The sequence below is a fragment of the Cariama cristata genome, unplaced genomic scaffold (genome assembly GCF_000690535.1).
Source record: "Cariama cristata isolate BGI_N322 unplaced genomic scaffold, ASM69053v1 scaffold14037, whole genome shotgun sequence".
In the NCBI taxonomy this organism is placed as follows: domain Eukaryota; kingdom Metazoa; phylum Chordata; class Aves; order Cariamiformes; family Cariamidae; genus Cariama; species Cariama cristata.
Window position 1 is genome coordinate 57 of NW_009627159.1, and position 24,058 is coordinate 24,114.

The following is a 24,058-nucleotide window of genomic DNA, read 5'->3' on the forward strand; positions in this document are numbered from 1 at the left end:
ACCTTGCCACACAAACCCAATACGAAGATCCACAAAAAATTACCAGTGAATGGTCAAAGAAATTACATTACCTTGAAGTTTCCTCTTAAGAGCCTAGAGCAACAATTTGTTGATTGTATGTACAATGCAGTTATACTTTAACATGGAGCAAAAGACTGTGCTCCCACTGTAGCACGTGATTTCTACCTGATTTGCAAATGGCATAGGACATTTATATATTTTACTTTGTGGCAAGTGGTGTGTCCTAAACAAAATACAAACAAATGAGACTCTTACCTGGCTCCCATTGCAAAATTGGTAGTGAGGCTGTTCTGCAGCTGTGCTGTTGCTGGTAACTATCTTTCTCCTTCACTGTCTTGTTTTTGTCTTCCTTCATATGCACCGTGGCAGTGGTTCTAGCTGTAGTGCACTGTTGGCATGGTACCAGTTTTATAATTAAATGTTATTTGGGCAGAAAGAAACTAGCCTCTTGGTCAAGGTACTTACTTGGAATATGGAAGACTAAAGTTTAGGTCTTCCTGCCAAGTAATATTTGTTTATCTGAAGTGGAACTGCTCCCAAACTCATTGCAGAACAGTTAATAGTCTAGCATGTAGAGTCTGTATGAGGGATGTAGAAGGCTGGATTGAGTTTGTTGTTCAGGCAGGGCAGGAATATGAAGATTTGCCGCGTAAGCATGGATGGATATCCTGACCCTTGCGCTGCCGTTGTGTGATTCCTGATCTGCTGGCAAACTGGATGTCACAGACTGAGGGTCAAAAGGCTCATGATTATACTAATACTGAATGTGGCTTAATGAAGATCTGTCTCAAAGATAGTTCTGTATTATGACAAGTCCTGGTTTGTATTACATCAGAATATGATAAAATATTGTAGCTTGAAGAATACAATCAATACAACTGTTTCTGTATGCAGTAAAGCCTAGAGAATACTTTGAAAGTAGTGGAGTTGGGAATAGTGACTTTCTGAATTTAATTTTCCTTTCAGAACACTTTGTATGTACTTTATAAACAAGTTCAGCACTTCTCAGCTTTGGCTTTTGTTTATAATAGAAGTGAAAAACATTACATTATCTTAAATGTTATGATGAATGTAAAGACACAACTATTCTTATGTAATGAAATACTTCAGTCTTTTTTTTCTTGATTTCACAGGATAACTTCTTCAATGCTAGTATTCCTTCTTTGGGTCTACGTAATGTCATATATATCAATGAAACACATACGAGGTAATGTAGTAAGTCTTTTGATTTTAAAATTCAATGTGTTCTGATCTTACATCAGGGAAATCTCTAGGATAGTCTGGACTGAATGAATATATAGTGCTGTCCTAAAATGCAGGAATTGGTGCTGACTTCAGGAAAGTAATATACTTGTTAAATTGGGCTGTGTGTATTTGGGAGCTGGGCAAAGTCCTTTGGGGTTATAGACAAGGAGTGTAAGGGTCAAACCTGTTTCGCAAAAAAATGGAGCATGTTTAATTCCTTACTCCGTTAGTGCAAATGGCAGCTTCTGTAATGTAATGCTGAGAGGAGCTGTTTTATTCCCATTCTTAAGAATGACTTCAGGCTGCATTTTAATTTAGTGAGCAGATCTGACTCACAATTTAGGTGTTGACTGTTATCACCAATGACAATTAAATCTGAACATCTTGAAAGACTGTCTCTCCTCTGCCTCAGTGGCAGAGTACAGCTCCTGAAGGATGCTGTATATGACATAAAAATGACAGTGTGTCTTTGTGCTGTTGGAATTGTATCTTCTGTTCTGGGATGAAGATACTGGAAGTACACAAAAATCTTTAGTCTGTTCTTTGGAAAGTTAATAATGCTTGCTAAGGTTTTTACAGTGATCATTAGCATAAGCAGGTCCTGCAGTATTTGTTGTAGAGTCAGAGCAAACAAAAGAGAGGCCAGCAGCCTGAAAGAAATGAGCCAAACTGTCTGAGAGGAAGAAAGGCAGCATTGTGCTCTGCTCGAGAGAGAGGAAGCTAATGTTAGAGGCTGTTCTTTCTTCAATTTCGATGAATTATGTTTTTTTAAGAGCTGAGTTTGTAGTTTAGAATACAGAAAAATAACAGAAATAGTGTTTAACTTTTTTTTTTTAAATTAGTTTCAAAAGTCTAATGCTTGTATAGTTTTGAATGATCAGAGTTACTGAAGTTAGAAATGTACGGGCAACAAAATATGGGTTAATGAATTATTCTGAAATAAAATGGCTTCAGCTCAGAATGTCATTATAGTCTGAAAATTGACAATTCTAATGAAGTTTTGAGGTCCCATGGGGTTACAGAGTCACGGTTTATTGGCCTTAGAAAGCAAGAGGGATTCTCTTTAACTGCTAGCGTACTGTACCTCTATTGAGACATTACCACAGCCTTTTTCTGAGATGAATATGTCAGTTTTATAATATATCTTGACTGGGTCTGTTCTGTGTGATTTTTGTCTTCTATCATTTCTACATGATTAGAAAACAGATTTTTCTAATTATACTACATCGTATCTAAGCTGCGAAATGAATGTAGAAGCCTTTATATCTTGACAGATCCCTGCGATAGCTATACGCTGTGGTGATAATAAGTTCATAGTTACCAAAATCATTGTCAGAAAGAAGCATATCCTTAACTTTGCTTTTTAGAAAAATCAATAAGGCTCTCAAACTCCAATGAGAAAGGGAAAATGGAAAAGCAATTAAAACAGAGTCACCTGTCTACTTCCCTGGCAGCATGAATAGCAAAATTCTTTATCCTTCGAGACGGTCTGAATATTTGTATAAACATTATGTGTCAGACTGTGCCGATGGCTTGTGCATGTGCGCTCATCTTAATTGTAGTGTGAGTGGCTTCTGCACTCAGCTGGTTTGGCCTTTTGTAGTGTAAAAGTTCCTTCTCATCTTTCCTAGCTGTTTTTAACACATGTATAAATTCACTGAAAGGTGGTACGGAGCTTTAACAGCCAAGATCAGTAACTCAGGAATGAGACCTTGGCAGCATTCCAGCATGAAAACCAACATGAGCATTTGCACCCGCAGCTGGGTTTGGGACACTCGCTGGAGCATCAGTGATACATTGTACCAGCAGTCCTCAGGACAGGGGTTTTGCATAATACTGAGGTGCTCTGATCTTAGGAATGGCCAGAATTTAATTTCTTCTTCCAACTGTTAATTTTACCCCATCACATCAGCTCTGCTGTTCGGGGGTCCCAGCTCTGTTTGGTTTGTGGGGTGACCCACATGAGTGGTGGCTTGTCCAGTCCTGGCCTGGTGAGCGAGGGTGGTGAGGAAAGAAAACAGTAATGAATATTCACTGCTGGGGACTTCATTTTCACCCTTCCCTTGTCACAAGCATCTTCTGTGATGTTAGGAAAATTGTTCAAAATAACATTTTCTCAGGTGATTGCTGGTTATATGATCCAGAGAGTAGAGGGCAGTGTTAATTTAAAAGGAATAGACTGGCTGCATAAGCTAAGTTGCCTTACTTAAATACTTGAATGCATAGAGACTTCCTGGTTATTACTCCTGTTAAAACTTTGCAAGGAGAAAATCCGTAGGAGGCACATAGGACTGGGTGTTTAAAAACACAGGAAAGGAAGAAAAGATTAGCAAAAAAGTGTTTTTAGTGTTGGTGGCTAATGCAAGCATATTTCAAAAGTGTCTGTGAGAGTTCACCCTGTGCATACAATGTGAGCAACTTTCTCAAGAGGACTCAATATTTCTTGAGGTTAACAAACTTCTTAGCTGGTCATTTACTTTCCTTGGTGGAAAGCCACTGAATTGGAAATCGTCGCTACCTCTTCTTTGTCCTTGCTGAGCTGGAGAGTCGGTTCCAGTGGACAGACAAAAGGTATATGCTGGTTTCTAGCCGCTTTCCTGTGATACTATGGATGGTTTAAGGCCAGCATCACCCTGAATTGAAGTAATGCAGACCCCAGTTGTCTTGGATATTTTGTGCTACGTATCAGTTATTTAATCTGTAACATTAACATAATGGCAATTTACTAGAAGATACAGAAGCTTTTAGGCAGCCTTTCGTAAAACTGCTTACTTTTGGTTCTTAATTGTATTTTTAGGTGTTTTTAATACTGTTTTTTATGGCAGTGAAATATTTTGAGGGTCATGCTCAAATACCCTTCATATTTTTGTAGGTACAGAGGGTGGCTTGCAAGACGCTTTTGTTATGTCCTTTTTGTGCAAGAGAGGGATGTTCATAAGGGTATGTTTGCCAAGAATCTGACAGAAAATGTGCTGAATAACAGCAGGTAAGATAATGCAAAATAAACAATTTTTTCAATGAGTGATACGCTATAATATGATTTAAGAATTTAGAAATGGCAGGTTTTGAAAGTCAGACTGTTTAAAATATTAGAAGATACAGTACCTTCAGCACAGCCTTTCAGGACTGTAGCCTGCAATTTCTGTTTGCATAGTAAAAGAGGGGAGATTAAGAATTGCAAATCTCCAAATGAATGATGTATAGTGGGTGGACAGCAGACACTACACAGAAAAATAAATTGCTACATGGGAACTTTTCAAATGTTTGTTTATCTAATTCATGTAAATCATCACTACTAAAGTCATACTGCAGTCATCAGAAATTGTCAGTGTTTCAGAAAGAATAGGAAAGCAGCATTTCAGAGTACCCTGAGTGTATACCAAGAGCGTGAGGCAAAACTGGAAAAAGGCTATAGAATGAAATACCCACCCTTTACTTTGTGGAGCTTGTTGTCTGTTTCATATACTGCATTTTAAATGGCACATTGAGCCCCTGATTAGCTATTAAGGTATCAGTTTTCTCTGGACACAAAGAAATTCAACCACATGCCCACTCCTTGAGTCCACTTTTGTCAGAGGGCACACACTGCCTACATTAACATTCCTAACTCTCCTGAATTTTTAATGTTTGAGTCCCTTCTGAAGATGATAGTGTTGCTTTTGAAAAGTAAAGCAGACTGCATTGTGCCGCAGTTATGGGGTGTTAAACCACTTAATCTCTCTTAAACATGTTTTAAATGGGGAAAAAAGCCCTTATAAAATTTAATTACACTTTGTAAAACTGAAAATTCAAGGGGGAGGATACTGCAGAAGTTCAAAATAGCAACTGCATAATTCTATCTAATGAGGAAAGTTAAGTTGCTGTGGCAGAAAAAAGAAAATATTAACAAAGAGGAGATTTCAACTGTTCTTTCTGCGTTTTTAACCTTTTTAACCATTTCTGAAAATTGGCAATCAATATCAGTACCTGTGAACTGTGTACGTTCTATTTTATATGGTCAACTTTGAGTGCATTCGTCTCTCATCCACCTGTTTAATCAGAGCTTAGAATACTACTGAATTAAACTTGGTGCATTTGGACTACACAGTACTTCAGTGTGCATATTCTTTTGTGCCTGCAAGTTACTCCTGTAGTAATATATAGCTCATTCCCAGCAGTTGTTTTCTGTGTCTTGGACTCTTCTGTTGTGGAACTCTCTCTTAAATTTTACTTTTTAATGTTAAGAGTCCAGAAGGCCATTGTAGATGAAGCTTCTGAACCAAGTGCTCCAGGTAGTTTTGCTCAAACGGATCCTAAAGCTATCAACAAAGTGAAGAAAAAAGCTAGGAAAATTCTTCAGGAAATGGTAGCAAATGTGTCACCTGCTTTAATCAGGTAAGAAAAATGGCTCATTAGTATTGTCAATGAGTAGAAGGACGGCCAAGTTCTCTCGGTATTATACCAGCAGAGTTAGTAACACATTATTCATAAATAGTGAATAATTATTCTAAAGAATAATGCATTATTCATGAAAGTCCCTTTTCTAATGTTAACTAATGAAATGGTAGTTTTTCTTCATTTTCATATGCAGCAGAAACCCTCTGCCTTTTCAAGGGATAAATCTTATGATAAGATTTTTTTCTTTTTATCCTGAAACTAAGTTTGGTGCTAATGCTTGGGCCAATATTGATATCCTTTGTTGTTTCAGGCTGATACAGGCAAGAGCAGCTAGCTGCAGCGTCTTAGACTGTGAAAGATCTGTTTTCCAGTAACCCACTGAATATCATAACCTATAAGTATAAATATCTCAGAGAGAGTGTTATCTCAGATAAAATCTTCTACTGTGGTGACTACTGTTACTACTTAGGATGAATTTGTCTCTGTCATGTTCCTAGTTCCCTTCACCAACTTTTGTGATTCAAACCCTATATTTTTTCTAACTATGTTAAGTTCTCCCGCAAGACCAGATACATGCTGTTACCTGACATGTCACCTAACTAGCTTAGTTATTATAATTGATCGTAGGACCTCCATTAACTTGCCCCATATGTAAAGTGGTCTCTGCCCTTTGAACAGCCTTCACTGAGGTTGACACTAACAAGTTTTGTGTCATAACTGTAGGAGGCTGAAAGTGGTTACTAACTGTGGCTTAGCTGATAGGCAAAAACTTGTAAAGCAGTTGGATTTTATAGTATTTTTGTTTGAATACAAAGTAAACAGATTTTATGGCTTTGCCTTTAGTCATATAGAAGCAATATAAAATGAAGGCAGAAATAAATGAAGCTTTTTGAGTTGTGTTTGTTCTTCCTTCAGGTTGACTGGCTGGGTGTTACTGAAGTTGTTTAACAGTTTTTTCTGGAATATTCAGATCCACAGAGGTCAAATAGAAATGGTCAAAGCAGCAACAGAGGTAAAGGAGGGTGGGAAAGAATCTAGTAAGGTAGATTTCTGATGTAGTGTCTATTAATGTTTACAGCACTTTCTCTTTTAGGAGAGTTCTGCTAAGTCTGTATGATACCAGATTGCAGATAGAACTGTCTCGTATCTGTGAAGTAGTGTTTTTAATTAAGTATAATGCTCTTTGAGTTGTGTAACCTAAAATACTGTGTGAACTCTGGTTTTACCTTTGTTTCAGGATCAAATTTTGACTATGAGGCTGAATGATTGTCTTAGATAACCTGCATCCAGCATTATTTCTTTTTTTGTGCTGAGGCAGCCAATAATAAATTAGTAGGTCTGTTTAGGATTTTTCACTCTTACCTTAATTTGGAATAAAAATCTTTAAGAAATAAACTTGTCCTGTTTCTTACTTGCAATCTGTTCCCCATCCTTCGATATTTATTGAAATTGGTCAAAATAACTCCTAAATTATACTATTTTCTTTACACTTAAAGGAATTGATTCTTTTTGCAGGATTTACCTTAGAAAGATGGATTAGATAAATAAACAAAAAAGGTTCCTACATTATCTTTTTATTATAGTATTTGGGAACCCCACTATTCATAGATCCTTGCTGATATCTAATAGAAAGAAATACTTTGGTGACACTGATGATTTGGCCACATCCCTTTAATTGTTCGATTATTGTCTCAATACTGCGAGTCTGAAGAAACTGGGGATATTAATCATTGTTAATGTAATGCATACAACTGAAAACTAAGTCCATGAAAATTAAGAAGTACAGTTGACTAAAGTGTTCTCATCATCACAGCTGAAGGAAAACCAGTAGACAAACTGCATAATAGTAACAGGAAAATACTATCGGTTCTGATAACATGATACTAGCGATCTTGATAATAGATTTAGAAAAGGAATAATATTCCACATTTCTTACCAACAGTTTTCTCTCTCTTTTTCCTTCTCTCCCCACCATAGATGAATTTGCCTCTTATCTTCTTGCCTGTTCACAAATCCCACATTGACTATTTGCTCCTTACATTCATTCTTTTCTGCCATAACATCAAAGCACCCTACATTGCTGCAGGGAACAATCTCAACATCCCCATCTTCAGGTAATAAGCACTTCTTATTTGAAAAAGACTGAGGTGGTGGGATCTTCAGGTGACCTATTGCACAATATATCTTATGTCCAAGTGTAAGATAATCTGAGTATTGGACCATCATGTAGAACTTCTTTAGTTCCTGTTACATGCTCAGAGAGAGAGCATAACAAAATCTGAGAAACTCTGTCAGACCCTACTTAGGAGTAGGGTAAGGAAGGATATTCCTTTCTTCTAGGAGTCTCAAGGTGGGTAGGTGACTAAGGAAAGATGAGTATGTGAAAAAGTGTTGCAAATGGACAGCTCTTCATGAAGTTTAATGAGCTAGCTAATCGTCAGCAACAATACTGAGTGAACAATACTTTGTGTGAAAGTACTCCAGTTTGGTCTCTGTTTAAATTATATTTCTGTTGACTGAAGAACCTAAGGTCTTTTAGGTAGTATTTTGCCAGTGAGACAGAATTTGGGGTTAACTGATTTCTGAAAAGCCACTGGATATTGCAGGAAATGATGAGGAAAGAAGGGGAATACCTTGACTTAGAGGGTGTTTTGTACCAGTAGGTACTGGTCTGTGATGATCCCATTAAGAAAGGCATTCTGACTCTATAAAGTATCAATTAAAAGGCTATTTATTAGGGCTAGCAGTATAAAGAAAGAGAGACTAGCAGAGGTAATCTAACATCCCTTTAGACACTCAGAGCCCTGAGTTGTGCAGCATCCAGTGGGCTTCCGATCCACGTGCAGCATGCCATGCAGACCCTATCTGCAGAAAGTGTTACCCTATTTTGGTTATTTGAGCTAGTATAGGATTTTCTTACAAGAAAACAACTTTATTCATCATTTCTTCTGTCAGGCAGAAAGGATGTTCTCATGAGGACTTCTCGCTGCACTGTTAGATAAAGGCAAGACCAAGCAGGTGCTGTAATTGATGGTGCCAAGTGGGAGCTGCCTGCAGGCTCCTCTGTTAAAATTATCTGGCTGAGCTGATCCTGCAGCCAAGGGATATGTGCAGTACAACGGGGGCACAAAGGCCGTGCTGTATGTGCAGCACAGCGCAGACTTGGGCCAGCTCAGGTTAACTGTTATGTGGGTCACCAACATCTCAATATACAGTAGTGTCCCGGTCAGGGTCACTGCAGAGGGTAGGTGGTCTGTCAAGGGAGTGAAATGGAGCAAGACGGGGTAGGGAAGCCTGTTTCTTAAGTTAAATAGAGTAATATTTGTATAGTCCTGTCATGTGCAAATAGTGTAATACATTTTAGTCTTTGAGAATTTCAGTAATTTCAGTTCCTGTTGCCTGCTAGGAATTTTGTACTGGACGTGTAGTTTCCTGCAAACTAGAATCAGTGAGTATAATTCTTCTTTCTTATGTAGCACATTGATCCGCAAGCTGGGAGGATTTTTCATCCGTCGAAAGTTAGATCAGAGTCCTGATGGTCGTAAGGACTTCCTCTACAGAGCTTTACTTTACGTGGTACGTATTTCTTGTCTTTGTTTCTGTAGGTAGCATTTCAGTCAGGTGGCAAGCAGGAAGGTGAGTTCCATCAGTCTGGGGATGTTTGTTACTGCTGTGAATTTGTCTTAGGTTTCATGCTGAAAAAAAGGGATCCGTTTTTGTATGAAGTCTTGAATGTATAAAATAAAAGAGAATTGAATGGCCAGCACTTTTGAGCATGAGCAGATTTTTACCTTGCGTAATCCTTATTAAAGGAAGTGGAATTAATGTTCTCTGAATTAACATTAAACTTAAGCCATGTTTCTCTGATTTCTTTTGTACTGGGGCATATCTACACTGATTCTGTTAACGGAAGTCTCTGTTTATGATGGGTTGATGCAATCCTTTGTGCCATTCAGTATAATCACTGTATTTGCATATTGGAAGGTGGGATGTACTGAGTAACCAGAAGGAGAGATGTATGCAAATTGGCTAGATCAACTGTTGCTAGAGATGCTGTTCTTGAGCAAATGACATTATACTGCTTGTATATTCATGCAGATTCAATTGCAGTTTGGTCTGGGTTTGTGTCAAGCATTAATTATTGCTTTTGTTTTTTTCACAAATATTCACGCCTACTCATGATCTTCTAATATTTTTAAAAGGAAATGGTTACTGACAATGTATTTCAAATGTGAATTTGCCAGTATAATTAGATACTTATTTTTTCGTCTTTTCCAATCTTTTTGTATTCAGCACATAGAAGAATTGTTGAGACAGCAGCAGTTTTTAGAAATATTCTTGGAAGGCACGCGGTCTCGAAGTGGAAAGACATCAGGAGCCAGAGCAGGTCTTTTATCTGTGGTGGTGGATGCTCTCTTCTCAAATGCTACTCCTGACGTCCTAATTATACCTGTGGGAATCTCCTATGATCGCATAATTGAAGGTCACTATAACAGTGAACAGCTGGTAAGAGCAAATGAACAGCTTGTTTAACCTGGGGGATTTTCTGTTTATGTGCAGGAAAATGTGTTACATAGTAAAATGATGTGCTAGTAGTCCTCTGTCACATGTACTTGGTGTTAGTGTTGAAGAGCATAGAGCCATGAATCACAAAACCTCAGACAGGGAATGTTGAGGTATGACTGACATACTTCTGAATGCAAATTCATGACGTAAGAAATAATATGTTTGAGTGGGTATCTATGGAAAAAAATAGTTCTCTGGATTTACTTGAAGTTACAAGGTGTGTCAAAAGACAGCCTTGTTTGATCTGCTGTTGCATGCATTTTAATTTTAAACATAACCTTTTAATTGCAAATTGGAAAAAACCCAAACCAACCACCTATGTTTTCCAGGGCAAGCCTAAGAAGAATGAAAGTCTTTGGAGTATAGCTAGAGGAGTCTTCAGAATGCTGCGCAAGAATTATGGGTGTGTCAGAGTAGATTTTGCACAACCGTTTTCCTTAAAAGTAAGTTTGATATTTTGAAGATCCTTTTGAAGGTTTGACCTTTTTGATGTTTCAATAATAGGACACATTTATTTTGATTTTTCTCTTTGTGGGTTACCATCGCTAGCGTTATCTGCTGAAGTCCATTCCAGCGGGACAAAAGCATCCCTGTTTTGCTGAATGTGGGAGTCTTCGGACACGTTTGTGTTAAACTGAAATAGTCTCAGAGTTGATATAAAGGATTATATTAGTTTTGAAATGGTATAAGTATTCTTAGTGGGGTTCTTGGTTCGTTTGCTTTGTTTTAACAAACAATCTTTAAAATGATCCCTGTCCCATGTCTACATTGTAGACATTTGGAGTTGAAGGAAACACAACTCCAGTTCTCTAGTTTAAGTAATTTAATGGCTTACAGTATTGTTGAGGAAGGGCATTTGTCTCACTGGATTTTTAAAATTGCTAAGCAAATTAGTAGCTATAAAAGTATCATGGATAATACATCATAAAAATCTTCATATTCTTTGAAAGTCGTAGTTCGTTATTAGTTTGTAACTATTACCTACTCTGGTTCACCAAATACTGTTGTGTAGTTTCTCAGGGAATGTGGTGGTGCAGTGGTATCTGCCTTCACTTTTTAAATTTTCTCTGATATCTTCGCAGAATCTGCTAGTACTGTACTTACCTGCATTTCACTAATCTGTCTTCTGCTACAGTATACCTTATTTTTAGTGTGACTTTAATAAGATTAACTACTGTAACAACAACCTACTGGAACATTATTCAAATTAATTAGGTGTTCTTCTTTCTGCCCTACTTCTCTCAGAAAAGCAGTAGGTTGGAGAGCTTTGGAGGGTTCAATTACCACAGCATGAAATTATTGTGACTGTCTGCACTGCATTATAATTAGCGTAATAGGGAAAGAAATTCCAAAGGAGAAGGCTTGGGCTATTCTTGGTAGGGAGTTAACAATTGTTCTTGGATCAGTATAAGGAAAAGAAGGTTATCTGCCCTCTTAATCTAGTGAAATGCTAATCACTCTATACCTTCCTAGCAACCTCAGTCACATCTCATTTGTATGTGTATTCAGTTTTGTACTCCAGAAAGGTAATAAATGACATAAATGGTTTAAATATGCCTTAACCAAGAATTGCAGAAGTGTAACAGCATTTTTAAATTGATGTAGTTACGTCGCTGCAGATTTTTCTAAAGATGAGCTTTGGGGGTTAATTTTGGGCATCTGCAGTTCTGTGAGGACAGGCTTAGAATCAGAAGGGAGTGAGCTGGCTGTGAAAGTCTTTTAAGCAGCTTTCCTGGGAGGGAACTGTTTTCCTGACCAGCAGGTTAAGTGGCTCTTTATAAAGACTGATGTGGGAAACTAGAAGCTGAAAGAACACAGTGTCCTGAAAACAGAATATGTAAATGCTAACCTGTAAGGCGAGGTGTTTGGCTTTTGAGAAATTCGGGGTTCAAGAATTCTAAGGATGTGGCACTGTGAGGAGTCTCACAACTGGAGTTTCTACACTAGTGTTTACCTATGGAGAAGTTCCTTGTCCTGGCATTTGAGGAAAGCAGCAGCAAGCAATAATTACAGTCTCCATGTTGGTTCTGAATAGGTATTAGACTTTGCTCTTACTCATGTTAATGAAGGCAGTTCTCGTCAATTTAATCATGGAGAAGCTAGTCTCTAAGGAGTTGTTCCCAGCAGGGTGCTGACCGGGGTTATGTATTGGTTTTTTTGCAATGTTTTTCATGAAGTACAGATTCCTTGCTGTGGGAAGCCTGCCTTTTCATAAAATAAAATCAAAAGCGAATAAACTGTTGAAAATTTTTAATTTCTGTGACCTTACTACTGCTCTTTTAGTGTGAGCTATTTTTAATCACAGTTGCATTTTTGAATAATTACCTTTTTTGTATAGTAATATTATCACTTGAATGCGGGAATAAGGTGGAAAAAGTACAAAAAATAAGAAATCTTCTCTTAACAGGAATATGTAAACAGCCAAAGCCAAAAACCTGTGCCTGCTTCTCTTTCTTTGGAACAAGCTTTGTTACCAGCTATACTTCCATCAAGGTAGAGATTTTTTGGGTGTTGTGGAGAGGGAGGACAGGTTGGGGTTTTTTTGCTTGCTTGTTTGTTTGTCTCTTTAGTATTCTGCATTACATTCCAAGCAGTGTTTGAACTCCCCAAGGGTAATCTAATTGTGTATAGAAAAATGAAAAACTTAGGAAATTGTAACTGTGCAATTTATTACGAGGTGCATTCTTTCTGGGGAGCTCTGTTTAAATAAGCTTGAGGAGGCTTTTTTTTTTCTTATTGTAATTTTAGTGACCTCTCTTGGTTTAATTTTAAATTTTATGGAATAACTTAGGAAAATATGACACATGGAATGAAAAATGAAGGATTTGGTTTTAAACCTCACAAGAGATTCCTTGCAAGACTGCAATTTTTCTTTTGGTAGTCTTACCTTGAATTGTGGTTTAGTATGAAGAAATAATCTGGAAAAGTTGGTAGACATTAAAATTTTTGTGGAACTTGTTATGTATAACATTTTTGTGCCCTTACCAGACTGCATAGTGGTATTTTGCACTGTAGTTCAGTTAGTGTATAAAAATAAAAAATCAGCCTAGATTATTTTATATTTTGGTCAAAATATAAATGTGATAATGTGAATTTTTCTTCTGTATTCAGACCTAATGATACTGTGGATGAAGGTACAGAGGCCTCACTGCCCAACTCCAGGGATATCACCAGTGAACCCTTCAGAAGAGAGCTAATATCCAACTTGGCTGAGCATATATTGTTCAGTAAGTGTTATAGTATGAATTAACTTGCTGTTTGGTAATGTCATACTTCCCAATTCCCTCCATTCAGGTGTTCATTTCATGACTTCACATGTTCTCTTGACAATTATTCATCCTTTGCCTCCCTCCCTCCTCTTCAAAGTTTAATAAACTCTCTCTGATTAAGTACAAGCTTTTTATTGTTTGTTTTGCTAACTTTTGTATTCCTTGGACTAGTGTACTGATCTTGCTGTACTCTGAAGTGTTTGATTGTCGTATTGATGCACTGATTTCTTATCACTTCATGTAAGAAGTTATTGCAGTGTCTTAATGGAATTATTTAAGATCATAGTTGCATGAACTCATCTAGCTGCGTGGACTGGTGTTGCCAGGTTTTATAGATTACGTGGTGTATGTGTCAGTCAGTAGATCCGTGATTTGTGGTATGAGAGATGCATACAAAACAGTACGTATCTTAGTAAACATTTAAGCTTTACTCAGCTGCCTTAGTTCAAGTTACTTTAATTTGATTAGTCTAATATTGTTACTATATAGACATAATATACTTTTGATTTCATTCAGAAGGTATGGTACTGTGTCAATATTACTTTTTTTTTTTTTTTAAATAATGGGTACTCTTTCACTTGTAATAATGTTCTGAACTTCTCAGGTGCTTAACAAGTTTATCTGGTTTACCTCTAGCTGCTAACAAGTCCTGTGCTGTGATGTCTACCCACATCGTTGCCTGTTTGCTGCTGTACAGACACAGGCAGGTAAGGCTTCCATGCTATGTAAATAGCCAAACATTGCTTTGCCCTTGTTAGTTAAAAAAAATAGTATGCATTTTACTATTGCATGATACTGATAAAAGAAGAAAGATGCATTTAAATTAAAATGGATTTCAGGTAGTCTGAGTGCTAATATTTTAGTTAGTATTGGATGCTTGAAGATAAGCCATTGTTGATGAGATGATAATAAATACTCATGTGGAAGTAAATTTTTGTAATTCAAAATGTAGTTATGCTTTTTTTAAAGAAGACATGGTTTAGGTTCATTTTATTAAGATTGTTTCTAGATCTCAAACACATTCACCATGAAATATGCTAGAAAATGTTCTGTTAATTTTCAAATTAGTTTTGCTGTTCGTTGGTACTAAAATATTATAGCATGATGGCAGAATGACACTAATGTTTAGCTGAAGTCTTGTGTGTGGGGATTGGAAGAAATTTTATTTCTCCTACAAGTGTATTTTGTGTTTTTTTTCTGAAATTACTTCTCCCTCTAATCTGAAGTTTTATTGCACATAAATTGAGAAGAAATTGAAAAATATTGATCAGATATGTAATCTTGCTTGTCAAGGACAGTATCACTGTTCCTGTCAGTCCAGTCTTTCCAATTTCCTAAAACAGTGGGATCAAAGAAGCATTTTATAATGTGATGCGAAGCTATCTTGACAAAAAACAAGGAAAGGAAGTGCTTGAGGAAAAGCTTTTCCTCATATCCCCAAGCAATTGAAAAGTTCTGTTTATTGCAATACTCCCAAATAAGCGATCAGTCATTTTATAGCATAGGGAATGGAAATAAGGTATCTCTAGCATGTTCTTGAAGAACAACTCGGGTCTCTCCAGGTTATGAAATAAACCAAGAAGCAAACAAAAAACTTGCATTCCCAAATAGCTGCCTGGCTTTAAAATTTAACTGCTTATAATTCAAACCCTGTAGACTATTTCAGCAAAATCTCTGTGAAAATAAGTTTTTCTAATATGATGTGCTTTGGATTATTGACAATTACTGTATTGTTTATGTATTTCCTATATACGTAGTTATGTGGTTTACAGATAAACTCTTGCGCAGAAAAATTGTTTCACTGTGTGATTCTGTTCTTACTTCTAGGGAACTGATCTTTCCAGGTTGGTAGAAGATTTCTTCTCCATGAAGGAGGAGGTCTTAGCCCGTGACTTTGACTTGGGATTTTCAGGGAACTCAGATGATGTTGTCATGCATGCCATCCACCTGTTAGGGAACTGTGTAAATATCACAAACACTAGCCGGAACAATGAGTTCTTCATCACTCCCAGCACAACGATACCTGCTGTCTTTGAACTCAACTTCTACAGCAACGGAGTACTTCATGTATTCATTAAAGAGGCCATTATTGGTATGTTTTGGGGAAGGAAAGACTTACTTTGACTTCATTGGTTACAAGAATCTAGACAAAAAAACTCATCAGTTTTTCATGTAATTTACTTATATTTCTTCCCTCCCTGCTTCAGCCCATGTTTGCCCTAACAAAAACAATTTTAAAGTAAACTTGTGTTTTGTTTGTGGAATGTTTCCAGTCATTTTTCCCATCATCCCTTATCTTTTGTGGAAGTATTTGTGTATTGGTCACTGCCATAGGCAAGGCACTATCAGAGCTTTGAGCCAGCATGCCAATATCTGTGCTCTGATCAGCAATATTTTAATGAGGTTTTGTTTTGATCTGACATTAATTGGACACAAACAAAATAGCGGTGTGTTCTTCAATTGCATGTGTAACATTTGACTGCTTTTAAGCCTAGAAATAGACAAAACAAAAGTTTTAAGTTTACATTGCTATAAAGCTCTTTGGAAAAATAAACTTTGCTTATGTTTGTTTCTACTCTAGCCTGCAGTCTTCATGCAGTTCAGAGTAGGAGGTACAGAAATGGTACCAATGGTGCTTCTCCCAGTTTGATTAGTCAAGAACACCTGGTCCGAAAAGCTGCCAGCTTGTGTTACTTGCTTTCTAATGAATTTACTGTATCTTTGGTAAGTAAGTAGTTGCATTAATTGTCCAGGTTTCAAATTTTTGTTCTGCTTGTAACTGCTTATGTTACTTTAAAATTAATTGATGCTTTCTTCAGTGTCACGGTTCTGATATGTTCACTACAAGTACAGTCTGATGATAATGGATATCAAGAAGTTGAATATAATTTGAAAAAAGGAAGATAGTGTTGTTCCCATTTGCTTCAAGGAAATGTCTGAATGTTTGAATGAATGTAGTTCCATCAGAAGAGTTTATCCAAAAGATGGCTGGCCTAAGATAACACGTGAATTAACTTGCCAGGCTCCTGTCACTACCTTGTTTCCTTGGCAAGATGTGACAAAATCAGTTGATCCCATTTTGGGGATACATACTGAGTGTACGCCTGCTCCTCATGCGAGTGCTGAAGTAGGCGATGCTGAGGTGAGCCTGCAGCATTTCTACTGTGGTGGCTTTAGGCCTTCCCTGAGAAAGGAAAGCTGCTTACTCTGTCAGCTTCCCACAACTTGGCTTAGGAGAAGATTGGGCTACTTAATGCCTTCTAACAGATTCTGTGTTGCTTATGTCATTAGACTATCACAACTGTATCTGCTTTCTGCTCAAACTATTTAAACATTCTTTTACCTAAACACACACAAATCTTTGAGAGTACCCAGCTCATGAGAGTTTGCATAGATGATTGGAATTATGCTGGGAACTAAGGCTCCAGATTCTAAAGAATCTTAATTTGCATAGGAGTGCAATAGTCACAGTGTGCCACACCTAGCAATTAGTGGCAGTTTTAAACATGGCATGACTTTGGTTTTTGTTTTCTTTCAAAATACTGAAGAGAGCTGATGTTATCTCAGTTTTCAGACACTCTGTATACTTGCAATTTTAAGTGTTAGGTATTTTTTTTTCTTCTGTGTAGAAGTTACTTAGAGTTCTGGAGATTCTTGAATTAGTTCTTAAATTTGTACACATATTTCTGACTCATGCTTTTTAAATGAAGCATAAGACCAATTTAGTAGTTTTATCTGGACAGTAATGTTGCTCATATGGTGGGGTTCTTTAGTAACCTTATCCTTCGGCTTCCAGAGTTACTAATCTTTTTTTTTTTTTCACTTAGAAAATATTTCCTACATGATTATGAATAATGTAAAAGATGTTGGCTTTTTATTCAGAGTTTCAAAACAAATAAGGGGATTTCTTAGAGGTGTACTTTCATTTGAATCCCAAATAAGTCACTGGTATATGTGTCAGTGATTTTAGTTTTATGATTTTATTCCAGAATTGTTAACAAACTAAAATCTGGTTGGAGACAATTAAAAGGGGAGAATATTTAATGTGTTTTTCTACCTGTGTAGTAATGCATTTCTTCAAAAAACTTGAACAAATTTTAAATATCCTGTTTCACTGTAATTTTTTTAATATCTGCCTGTCTGCCAGGATAAACCTAAGAATGATGCATTAGGATTATGCTGGTAAAAGTTTAATAACTTGCTTAAAAGGAGTAATACTGTATCTAAAACATTCATAGTGAACAGGGAACTGGTGTTACTATCATGGGTATAATTGATGTGATTTTTTTCAGTGCATTTCTTTTATGTTGTGCAGCCTTGCCAGGTGATATATCAAGTTTGCCATGAATCTGTGGAAAGGCTGATACAATATGGCATTCTTCTGGTGGCCGAGGTAAAGTGATAGAGATACTAAGTGAGCTTTGTTTCTTGTACTTGACTTTAGCCATAGGTATTTTATGCTTCTTAGTTGTGAGTCTTGTTCTAAATAGATGCTGTCACTGAAAGCTTCTAACATCTTCACAAGTCCAGGGCTGATATGACTTCATTCTTACATTTATAAGCGTCAGACATTTGGGTATAGTCATCCTGTGATGCTATGAATGATTCTGTATGTAATTTCATTGTACCATTAAACCTACTAAGGAGGACACATATTTTATACTATCTTGTAAAATGGGGATTTATTTTATTATTGGAGCCCTTTCAAATTCTAGCATAGCTACACGGATGTTTACTTTCTACTGTACAGGAGTCAGTAGTCCAGTTCTTTTGTCATTCTTTGATTCCTTTGCATCAATCTTGAAATTATTGTAAACCTCCTTTGCTAGCACATTTTGCAGTTTCAGGGATGTATTGGAGTCGCTATGTGGTGCCATCTGCCAGAGGCGAACAGTGTAAAGAAAACCTGGGGACTAGGTGGCAGCTGACTCAGCATACCTTTGCTTCCCAAACTTTTTTTTGTGCACAGTAAACAAACCTTGGCGCCCAGGAGGCAGCAGCAAAATTTAAAGAGCACATGGAAAAGGAGTTACATATTTGGCTGCTTTCTTCTTGCAGCTCTCCAGTTTCAAAGGAGGCTAGAGCTGCTTCTGATGTATTTGTTAATGACCACTACTTCACTCTAATCTTACTGCATACCTTTTGATACATGCTTCCATTTTTAGTGTATGTATCCATAGGTACTATTTACTTGATATACCTGGATATTAAACATTCTCTTTCTTTGGAGTTAACCGCTGCTTGCTTTTTATCTGAATGACTAGCATGTTGTCATGCATTAGATTATAATAACCATTAGATAAATCAAAAAACGAAAGCTAGTCAGAGGATTAGGAAGAGACCTGTATGTTCCATGCCTGGGGACAGATGAGGAAAATAGGTGTGGACAGGAGTAGATATGCACCTCTGTCTGTTAAAGCATGAAGCCTGTCTTGAGGGTTCTTCTATAAGGTTTGGTTACTGAGTCTGGTACTTTGCTCTTTATAGCTGGGATACAGATAACTGTTAGGCAGTATATAAATATTTGTCTGTGTTGTCTGATACATACCACGCGTGCAGCATTTGAGTGCTAGAAAAGGAGATATATTCCATCAGCAAATTTCTTACACTTAGAAAACCTCCGTACCTGCTTACTACTTTTACAGTGTTAAGAATTTGCATAATCAGTGCAAACACTGTAAGCAATGGTTGTTTCATGACTTCAGACAGGTTGGAAATGTTTGTGGGGTTTTTACAACTTATTCTCTAAGAAAGGTAGCTAGCTTCTGCCCCTTCTAATTATTTCAGTTTACTGCTGACATTAACACATTAATAAATTTCCCATTAAATTGAGCTTAATTGACCCATGCTTTTTTAAAAAATTCTTTTCCTGTGCTTCTGGTGTCTGCTTCAAAAACCAAGAAATATTCCTAACGCATAGTGATCTCTTTGGTACTTTTTCAAACTTACTTTGTGACCTGTGCTTCATTCAAAATAAAACATTTGATCAGAGTGTAAGATTGGAAGGATGTCATTCTTCATTTGCTGCAGAGGCCTTTTTCTTTGTTATGACAGTAATTGCATCTACAAGGTCTCTGTTATTCAGTTGATTCCGTTTGATATCCATGGTTATCCATGGTTGTTATCCATTCCAATCGTTCTGTTCTGCTGCTTTGAGCAAAACAAATAATGGTGAATGATTGACACTAAGGCTTCTCTTATTCTTTTGAGTGTGTGTTTACTATCTCTAAAACTCATTTCTGAAGATGCATTGTTGAAATTGAATGTTGCATGAAATAGAATTGGTCAGGTGGAGTATTTCGGTTGCATCTCAGTTACTGTACACCTGAACTTCTGACATACCTGCATCAATGTAATCAAAGTTTAAACAATTTGTGGCCTTTATGATTAAAACTGGCTCATTCTGTTCCAACCAGTATCTCACATGGGGACAGATGTAAGAACAGCATCATCAGAGGCAGTAGGTTACCACTTCCAAATAGCAACATGTAGCATTCTGCATCAATTGAGATTTTAGCTATTGTAATATAATAACACAGAGTTTACTACTCTGTCTGTAAGGCAACAGTAGTATGGAGGTTGGCAACAGTAGTACGAAGGTTAGCAACATTCATATCCAGATAACATCTCGGATTTTCTATCCTAACACAACTGAAACCGCTTTCTTGGCAACTGCTACTGCATGGCCTCTGGTAGGAAGATTCAGCAACACATGCAAAGATTTTTACTTTTATGTGACAGGCAAACTAAAGAAAACCAGTCTTTTTCACCAAATATCTCTACTCTCTGCTTGTCTCAACTCTGTCTATAATTGGGTCTCACTTGCTTCCATTAAATATTGGTTAATGAATGGACTGATTAAGTCAGGTGAGTTTATAAAATAAACCTATTGTTTGCCTGGATTTGGGTTTTTTACCTATTTACCACCTTATCTTTCAAATTTAAGCAGGATGATCAGGAGGATGTTAGCCCCAGTCTTACAGAACAGCAATGGGATAAAAAACTTCCTGAGCCATTGTCTTGGAGAAGTGATGAGGAAGATGAAGACAGTGATTTTGGAGAAGAGCAGAGAGATTGCTACCTGAAGGTAATATTATCCTAAGGCTAATAACATTGAAACCTGTTGTGAGAGGTGCAAACTACTTTACTAGTTCAGGAGGGGTAATGATACCGTGGGGTTTTTTTTGCTGGTTCACAGTGTTACTCTGTTGTATCTTGCTACAGTCAGTAAAACACCTTTCCCTCTTTCCCATGAGGAAAACAGCTGAAGAAACATCAAGTCATCTTATAGGGAGCTGGAAGGGCAATGATTAATGTCATGAAAACTGATAAATGCTCAAGTATCTTAGTGTCTAAATGTTTTATTCTCTACTGACAGCACACACTCTAAAAGGAGCACATCTGGCTGGTATTTATTTTCAGCCTAAATTTCACTTCATAGATTGATCATGTTGATTTTAAACATATTACCAGTTTTCTCACAGAGCTGACACAAGCACTCTTTAGGGTATCTTGTTAACACTTGGAAACTTATGTCCATCTCTGTGAATGTATGGCAACCTTTCTGTTGGCTGCAGAACAGTATGATGTCTTTAATTTTATCTTAGGAAAACAATTATAACCTGGAGGCAAAAAAAGTGGCATTGATCTGTTACGTGCAGTGCCTGTTTTGTCCCTTGTGGTAACCTGCTTTTTTGCTATGCTTTCATAATGTGCTGTGTTGTGTCCTCGAACTCCTTTTTGTACTAAGAATTATTCCAGCTGCTGTTTTACCATGCACTGCCTTGCAGGTCATTTCTTGTTTCACTGTGTTGTGTCCTCGTACTCCTTTTTGTACTAAAAATTATTCCAGCTGCTGTTTTACCGTGCACTGCCTTGCAGGTCATTTCTTGTTTCCACTGATCTCTGTCACTTAAGCTCTTGTTGCCCTTTCTTAGGTGAGCCAGTCTCAAGAGCACCAGCAGTACATCACTTTCCTGCAGAGGTTATTGGGACCTTTACTCGAGGCATATAGCTCTGCTGTCATCTTCGTGCACAATTTTAGTGGTCCTGTTTCAGAGTCTGAATACCTTCAAAAGTTACACAGGCACTTAATAAGCAGGACGGAGAAGAATGTTGCTGTATATGGTATGTTAAACTGGTTTTGGAACTGGATTTAGTTCATTCTGTGCCTCCTAGCACAAGGTAGCCTGAATTCAATTGCAGTTAGTTTATCTCTGGATTTTCTTTCTTGCAGCTGAGAGTGCTACCTACAGTCATGTGAAAAACGCAGTGAAAGTCTTTAAGGAAATTGGGGTAAGTGTTCAGTGACCAGAGCTGGAGACTGTTAAGTTTCATTTTAATAATGAGCACAATTTTGACAATTCCTGGAACCAGTTCAATATCATTTTAAAATCTGTGAATGTATCTGTGCAAAGGTATTGTGGGTTTTGAGTGTTTTGCTTTCCTTAAAGCTTGGGGCTGTAGGAGAAGAGCACACATTGCAGAACAGGGCACTTCTTGCCCCTGAGAAAACCTATCTAGATGAGGGCTAGGTGACTAGACATTTTTATTCACAGCAAATGAAGTTCCTCTGCTCTACTTCATGTCCTTATTGGACATCAGTGACAAAGTTGGAAGGCTGAGAGCATGCTCTGTGCTTAGTAACAGCTAAATTTAATTTTGAAGGACTACTTAAATCTTCAAAAAGTATTATTGAATTTTGGCTTAGGGGTGATTGGTGCTCCAGGAGAACCATCCTAACAGACCTCCAGTGTCCATCATGAGGATACAGGTGTTCTTTAAAATAAAGGATCAGTTTTGCACTTTACCAGTAGCATTTTGAATTTAAAATCATCTGCCTAGATTTTGCAAATGAGGAGTTTTTCTTTAATCAGAATGACATGGCTTCCTGACTGCCAGATGGGATTTAGCATTACAAGTTTGAAAAGATCAGCATTTAGGCAAAGTATTGCTAGATAAGGGTTTTGAAGTCTTTGTCCTTTAAATTCTGAGGTATTAAATAATCTAACAATGGTTAGCCTATAGTAAAGCCTATAGTGAAAGTACCTTCCTGTAGACTGTAAGAGCTGTGAAGAAAGCACATATCAAATCCATCATTTTAATTCTAGTTTATTCTGCTGTTGGAAAAGTGGAACTAGATAGCATCTGCTGAGCATCTATTCAGAGCATAGCATCTGAATTCTTCTTTTCAAAGTGCTTACACTTTCAATTCAGACACCCTTTGAGTGCGTGTTTCATCGCTCGCTGTTAAGAGTTGGCTGTTTATCATACACTGTGCTTAATTCTCAGTTTTTCTTCTTCCGTACCACTTGAAGGGCTTCAACATTGAGTGAATTCTAATGATATCTAAAGGCATTGCCATCTAAGCCTTCAGGAAAGGAAAAAAAAGTCTTGTAAATGAAGGCAAATTTAGTATAGACCATAGAATTTTAGTTGGAAAAGAAAGGAGATTCCTTTAACATGGTGATACTTACATACATTCATGCTGTTCTTTAGGTTTTCAATCAGACAAAACAAAGAAGAGATGTCATTTTGGAACTAAGCACTACGTTCCTACCTCAGCGCAACCGGCAAAAACTACTGGAATTCGTCATGAGCTTCATGGTATTATAGACCACATATAGCACCTTTGTCCAGGGACATGAAGACAGGTTTAGAGACTGTGTCAAAGCCTGGGGACATTTGCTAATCCTTCAGAGTGTAAGGTGCCACTGTCTGGGTAAGGCCTCCTCTGACTTGAACTACTGGAAGACAAGTGCCTTCTTACGTATGCATTTATGGGTTTCTTACAGTCCCAATCCTGTTGTAATACAGCAATGCTCAGATGACACTTTGGATACAAGTAATTAAACATGTTGCAAAAAATAAGATAAATTATTAGAATTAGATTTAAAATGAAGAGTGAAATTTTATCAGTGTTACATTTTAAATATACTTTTAAAGACTGTAACAGATGCACAAATACACGTATTGGCGATCTGTAGCTAACCCTGAGATCTTGAGTTTAGTGGCAACGCAGCTTATGGCATAAACAAGTAACTTTCATTCCGATTCAGTTTTATTGTTTTAAATAAAAGTTTTAAAAATTTTGCTTAGGCAGGATATATGTTTCATGGATAAAGCCATAGTTTTTCATAAAAGTTAACATAAATGCCAAAATTCTAGTGACAATAACAGTTACAGACATCTGAGAAGAATGATCATGTAGCAGATGATTGTGGGAAACGTCAGCAGGCACACCTTGCACTAGTAGAGCTGTGTAGTGCAGTGGTAAATTGCACTAATCATTGCTGTCATGAAGAATGTGAGAGTAGCGTTCTTGTTTTTATTATGGCATCTGTCATTCAGAATGATGAAAGTCAGGAGACAGTTGCCTGAATGTGAATATCTTGTAAAATCTTAGATTATTATTTAATTGAAAAAAGCTATTAAGTTTGTTGGTTTTGTTTTTTGTTGTTTTGTTTTGTTTTTTTTTTTAATTAATGGGATGTCAGATTTTTTTAAAAGTGGAGTAAAAACTTGATTTGGTGAAATAATTTTTAATTTTAGCCCTAAAAGTTTCAGCAATAACTTTTGCA

General features: G+C 37.0%; 1 protein-coding gene across 1 annotated transcript; it reads left to right on the plus strand.

Moving 5' to 3' along the window:
- Nucleotides 1-603: 603 nt before the first annotated feature.
- GPAM (glycerol-3-phosphate acyltransferase, mitochondrial) lies at nt 604-23,512 on the plus strand. The gene is made up of 19 exons (XM_009704336.1): nt 604-670; nt 1,132-1,228; nt 4,139-4,252; nt 5,491-5,640; nt 6,559-6,655; nt 7,621-7,757; nt 9,120-9,219; nt 9,937-10,149; nt 10,539-10,652; nt 12,617-12,702; nt 13,321-13,436; nt 14,115-14,185; nt 15,306-15,570; nt 16,060-16,202; nt 17,794-17,871; nt 20,428-20,565; nt 21,416-21,605; nt 21,715-21,773; nt 22,977-23,512. The coding sequence occupies exons 1-19, from the start codon at nt 604-606 to the stop codon at nt 23,091-23,093; spliced, it is 2,352 nt and encodes a 783-aa protein (XP_009702638.1). The 3' UTR covers nt 23,094-23,512.
- Nucleotides 23,513-24,058: the final 546 nt, after the last annotated feature.

What these genes read in the sequence shown, in the direction of transcription:
- GPAM (XM_009704336.1), top strand. Translation starts at nt 604, where the DNA reads ATGAGGGATGTAGAAGGCTGGATTGAGTTTGTTGTTCAGGCAGGGCAG. An exon ending in CCAGCTATACTTCCATCAAG is followed by an intron (nt 12,703 to 13,320) that starts GTAGAGATTTTT and finishes TTCTGTATTCAG; the next exon opens with ACCTAATGATACTGTGGATG. An exon ending in TGCTGTACAGACACAGGCAG is followed by an intron (nt 14,186 to 15,305) that starts GTAAGGCTTCCA and finishes TCTTACTTCTAG; the next exon opens with GGAACTGATCTTTCCAGGTT.